The sequence below is a fragment of the Protobothrops mucrosquamatus genome, unplaced genomic scaffold (genome assembly GCF_001527695.2).
Source record: "Protobothrops mucrosquamatus isolate PMUCROS unplaced genomic scaffold, P.Mucros_1.0 scaffold869, whole genome shotgun sequence".
NCBI classification, from domain to species: domain Eukaryota; kingdom Metazoa; phylum Chordata; class Lepidosauria; order Squamata; family Viperidae; genus Protobothrops; species Protobothrops mucrosquamatus.
The window spans coordinates 191,861-197,860 of record NW_015387124.1 but is presented as its reverse complement, the minus strand read 5'-3'; the positions used below and the strand labels follow the sequence as shown (position 1 = coordinate 197,860).

The 6,000-nt window shown below is 35.9% G+C and overlaps 1 protein-coding gene across 1 annotated transcript in view; it reads right to left on the bottom strand.

The window, feature by feature from the left end:
* Window positions 1-2,443: 2,443 nt before the first annotated feature.
* The window catches only part of UPK1B (uroplakin 1B), a 28,797-nt gene continuing 25,240 nt past the window's right edge, over window positions 2,444-6,000 (bottom strand). The window contains exons 7-8 of the mRNA XM_015819181.1: window positions 4,768-4,851; window positions 2,444-2,513 (exon numbers count right to left, since the gene is read on the bottom strand). Coding sequence (XP_015674667.1) covers window positions 2,463-2,513; window positions 4,768-4,851 — 135 coding nt within the window. The 3' untranslated portion in view covers window positions 2,444-2,462. The remainder of the gene's footprint in view (window positions 2,514-4,767; window positions 4,852-6,000) is intronic.

Sequence of the window (6,000 nt, the reverse complement as noted above, 5' to 3'; positions counted from 1 at the left end):
TAATATCTAGGTGTATGGAATAATACTTAGCTACTTACCCAGCAGCTACAGTGCCTGTTTAACCACTATAGAAATGTTGAATAGCCTTAAAAAAAACAGCTACTGCTCATGCAAAAGTAGGTGATGTTGAGAAGAACATTTCACACAGGAAGTTATTCACTTTGAGTGTTTTACTGAAAATTAACACATCATCTTTGACCCTTCTAGCTGTTGTCTAGAGTAAGCCTCTGAATAATCAATGTTATGGAAAATCCAGGAAAAAAATCAATAAACTCTTTAATATATTATAGAAGTTTCCCTTTCAGCATATATTATTCAATGCAATTTGAGAGCAGTATATGATCTTGCCCTCTAAACCTTACCCCACTTCATTACATTTGCATTGGGGAAGAAAGTACATGTGGAAAATAGTTTTTGTGCATTCTGTCCCTCAGCAAAATCTTCATTTGGGTCATTGGGAAACAAAATGAAAGCCTTAAAGCTATGACATTCTATTTACAAATTCAAATATTTTATAAAAAAGTGGTTTAATGTTGATATATTGAAATCAAAATTATACTTAAGTATCCAGGTCCTGCAGTTAAAGAATCCCTTATGAAACTTATTTATTGTTTTTTTTAAAAAAAAAAATAAAGACACAGATTTGACTCAATAACTGAAGTTTCCCACTAACTTAAAAAAAATCATTTATTCCAGTTCTTCAGTTTTGGAAAACATGAGAGTAATCACTATAATGTACAATCAGTATACCTGGGTTACATGTGAGACAAAATTCTATTCTCTTAATCATCTTTATTTTATTCAAAAAACAGTTTATTAATAAAGGTTTGAACAGGATTAAAATATACAGAAAAGTATTTCTTTTTGGAGCTTACATTTCATGGAAAAACATTTGCATCTTAAAATTCTTTGTACAAGGCATACACTATCACAAAAAAGCTTACAGTTTGATGTGTTAACAAAAGATTGATCATGTAATTTGTTGGCCATCTATATATTAGTCATTCATATTAAAATAATAAACATGATTTTATGGTGAATTCTAACAAAATATATTTAATTCAAGATCCAAGGAAAATGTTAGGATATCTCTTGCATTCAATGTGTTTTCAAGTATAGTTGTTCCACTGTGTTTGGTTCTTTTAAGACAGGGGTGTCAAACTGCCGGCCTGCGGGCCGGACACGTCATGACAAAACTGCGCCCATCCCATTGCCGGCAATGGGGAAAAAGCTCTGATATGTCGTGCGATGTCATGTGACATTGCAAGTTTGACATGTCTGTTTTAAGAAATCATCCTCTCTTGTAAATAACTTAGGAATCATAACAAACATTGGTAAATTGAGGATTGTATGTGTAATCAATCAGGACCAGTAATCAGAGGTAGCCAAAAAATACTGCAAAATACCTAGTCCTAGATAATCATTCCAAACAACTGGTTCAACTCTTTCTTATGTTCTTAAAATAGCCATTTCCAATAAAAGAAAATAAATGTAGCTGAGGATTGAATTGTGAGGTCCTTGGTATTCTCTCTGCAGGTTGTTTGCTTGCAGATGTTTGATTAGCCAAATAGGTAACACCATTAGTGTAACTGTGGGGCTTGCTCCCTGTTTATGTATAGTAGCTTGCTCTGCCAGTGTTGGTAGGGCTGTAGTTTTCTCCTTGATTGAAGAAGCAGATGGTTTTCTGCTTTATTGTTTGTCTGGTATTAATCCCTGTTTATTGAGTTTGGGATGCTGGAGATGATGTGTTCTGGTCTTTTTGTTTCCTTCTTAGCTTTTTAATTGTCTCTTTTGAATGATATATAAAAGTTATAAAGTAACTACCAAAGAGAAAACCACAGCTCCACTAATATAGGCAGGGCAAGCTGCTGTGTATAAACAGTGAGCAAACTCAACACTCATTGGCACAGATGATGTTACCTAACTGGATAATGAAATGACAGCAAGCAAACAAACAAGAGAGCACCAGGGACTCTATCTCCATTTTCTCATATATTGCTATATCTTAGTATGGCCTGATTGTTACAGAACAGATCAGACTATTAGTCCAGTTTCCTACCCGGTGATTACTATAACTACGTCTGAAATTAAGGCAATGGGGGAAGTAAAGAAAAGATTAAAGGGACATCTTGAGAAGTTCCACAGGGAGAAATTATTTAGATATGAACTATCTGTAAGTGCAAGTTTAGTGTACTGGTTAAAGCATCAGGCTAGCAACATGGAGACCATGAGTTGTAATCCCACTTTGTGCAAAGCCAGTTGATGACTTTGGGCCAGTCACTTTCTCTCAACCCCAGAAAAAGAGGCAAAGAAAACCACTTCTGAAAAACCTTGCCAAGAAAACTGCAGGGATTTGTCCAGGTAGTCTCTGAGAAATGGTCATAACTGAATAGAAGAAAGGAAAAAACTATATAGATTTATGGAAAAAAGCAGGAAGAGCAGATTGCGAGGCCATTACATCTTTAATATTCAATTCTGCTCCAGTAGAACATCGTACAAAGAAGGACCCAAGTCTGAAAAAAAAAAGGAAATAATTCAAGGAGAATTATTGCAACATCTTTTTTTATGCAGCACATTTGAATAGGAGAACAGCTTGAATTTGTACAAGCAGCATAATTAGGTGTGGGACAACTAATTCTGTGAATTAAGCATGTATTGTGTTCAACTCAGAACACCATACAGAAATACATATCATACAAAAATACAAGTGTATAAATTTAATAAGCACCATGGCTGACAGCAAAACTATGAAAACTTCTGCAAGTAAAATAGTTCTCAGGTCTTCCTCTTTTTATGGAAAACTATACAGACAATGAAACAATGATATAAGTTATGGCAAGCATCTCATAAAGGCTTCCATTAAAGTCACTGCCAAAAAGTATGCAGAGAAACAAATATTCAGACTGCCCAGGAATTTAGGACAACCTTGATTCTATGCATGTTTGTGCCTGACTGTGACAATGTCTAGGCCAGAGGTGAGAAACGTTTCCTGTTGACAGCCACATTCCTTTCCAGATAATGCATGCCAACATTAGGTGTGCCTGAATCCAGCAGTGGAGAAAGCCAAGCCAAGCTCAAGTGACCAGGGATATGCCTTTTCTTTTTCCTCCCTGCCCAGGAGGCTGCTAGAGCAAGGTCTTTTTCAAAGTTGGTAAGAAAAGCAATTAGTTTTACCTGCATACACAGAGCAAGGCTCTGTAGACTGTAACTCCCAGATTTCCCCAGCCAGCATGCATTTCTGTCAGTAGAAATTCTGGGGAATTCTGAGAGTTGTCAAATTTGAAAAACACTGATTGATTGGTTGAAATATATAAATCAATATTTTAATCAGGGCAGAAAAAACATATCTGTTTAAATATAAAAGGAAAGATTATTTTAGGATTTCAGAATTCTTCACATTGCCCTGATTATTGTTAAATTCACCTCAGTGAGGAGAAAACAATGAGAAAAACATTACATTGATGTCATGTAAAAGAAAAGTAAGAAAAAAAGAGCAAGGGACCTCTCAGAGTCTTTTAAAGGTCCTGTGCTAGACGGAGAACACACTTCATTAAAAATCTGAACTGATTATTTATGGTAGCCCGAGATGGGCCATCATAACTAATCCCACATATTCAAACATTTTTAAAAGGGAGAGACTGGGAAAGAGGATTCTGGATTTACTTTTGAGTAATACCGGTGTCCAATTTCTTCTAGAATAAGGGAAAATAAGAAAAGCTTCCCTTCCCTTCCTCAATTATTCTGCTGTAGTGCAGTGGTACCTTGGTAGTCAATCACTTTGAAATTCATCGAACTTGGTACTCAATGGATTTTGACACAAAACTTTTGTCCCAGTACTCATTGGTTTTTTTTTTGGGGGGGGGTATTCAATGCACAAGCTAGAACTGTTGGTGTCTGGCTGTCATACTTTGTATAAATTTGTTTGATACTCATTGTTTTTGGACTCATTGTGCCTCTTGGAACCAATTAACAATGAGTACTGAGGTACCACTGTATTTGTTCAGATGAGAGTGAGAGAGAGACTGTCCAGCTTGCCTCAACCTACTGATGAACTTTAGAATTCATATTCCTGTTCAGCCTGGCTATCCCTAGTCCAACTCCAACATTATTTAAACATCCTAAATATTCTACTATGCCTGTCATTCAGGTGACAAAGTTCTATCATGTTTGTCCACATGCCTCTCATTTGCTGATAACCAGTCTTCCTGCATTTATTCACATTCTTTTTATTGCCTTCCTAGAGGTCATTTTTTATTTAAACTGAGGCTTGTTATACTGGTTAAGGGACTCTGTAAACTCAGGTAGTCATTGCAAGTGTCCAAGAAGGACAGCACAAACAAGTCATGCAGTATATTACAAACAAGTTTTCCCTGTTATGAAAGGCTTATCTGACCTTAGCTGGCTCACAATATTAAAACTGTGAGTTCAGTCCCAAAACACTGGAGACTATTTTTCCCTGAATTAAACTGTAATCTTTTGAGATGGCTTGCTAAAACCTAAGCAATATACTACCATTAGTCTCAGCAGTATAAGCAGGTGGGCCTTTGATAGAAATCATTTACAAACATAATTTAATGGAACAAAAAATGATAAGGAAAAGACATTCGCTAATAGGACCAAACCTTTCCATACAGAACAGATAACAAAATGAAAAGTAAAAGAACAAAAAAGTAAAAGGTTAAGAGCACAGCTTAAAATTAACACCAAAATGTACATTAAAGACACTAAATCCTGAAGCCCAACAAATAAAGTTCTATTGATACTTACAGTCCAGCACAGAATGGCAAATCCAAACCAGGCAACACCCCAGGCATGTCTGTTCATGGGGCCAGTAATAGTTTCAAAGCAGCCCTAGGGTAAAATAAGAGGAAGAGGATCGGCTACAGGCAAATAGATCTAGTTGCTAAGCCTTCATTCAAAAGAAGGACTGATGTAAATTAATACAGGCAAGATTTAATGTGAATTTCTACCTGCCTGATTCATATGGAACTAGAATGAACTTAACATGTCAATACTGGCAGTTTCCCGAATTGTGCAATATGACTTGCAACCCATAAATATGTGCAGAAAAGTATATGTGGAAGGTAAAAAAAAGTATTCCTGGAAATTGTTTGCAAACTATATTCCCATACAAAAATGTGCATTTTAGATTGAAATTTGTACAAAAAATGTTTATGAATTCTTACACAGATATTTTTTATGTCAAATTTGAAAACTAAACATAAATGAGCCAAAAAAGCCAACAACTGGGAATCATAAGAACAGTATGTATACTAATAATTGCAATAAAGTAAAAAATAAGTCATCAAGCAAAAAGAGAGAAAATACAACACTATTCATTCCTGGTTGGAAGTTGAAGAGATTTGTCTGAAAATAAAATATCTTTAACTTCACCACTCCAAGGGACTGAACAATAACCAAAGCAATTATCTAAAATTTCATTAGAGTTTTAGCATCCATCTCTTCAAAATAAATTCCTTCTCAAACAGCTGTACTGCTGTCTTCAAAAGTCACTGAGACCAGTGATATGATTATCCAGATTTGAAATGGAGGAATCCCATTTTAAAGAATTGAGAAAGTGAAGGCTATCAGGTGCATAGTAATGGACTCAAGTCTATTTAATTATGCTATAATCAGTGTGTCAAGGTTCCGATCAATATGATCAAACAAATCAGAACTCTGAGGCAGGAAAGTTCCTCAAAGAACATGTTTATTGGATACATAATATCGGCACATTCAAAAGTGAAATGAGATCTAAACTTTCCCTCCAAGAATCAAAGTAATACAATATAACAATTCCTACCCCTCTATTCATACTGCCCAATAGAACGCCATGGTGGGCTTTCTGACTTAATGATCCTCCTCCTCTCCTCCGACACGGGAATGACCCTGGTTCCCACAAGAGTCGCTCGTGTTTAGACTACCAGAAATACCATTTCCCCCCTCCCCCTTCTTGTGGCAACCTAGAATGAAAAAAATGGCTGCAGCCAGGTTCGTTGT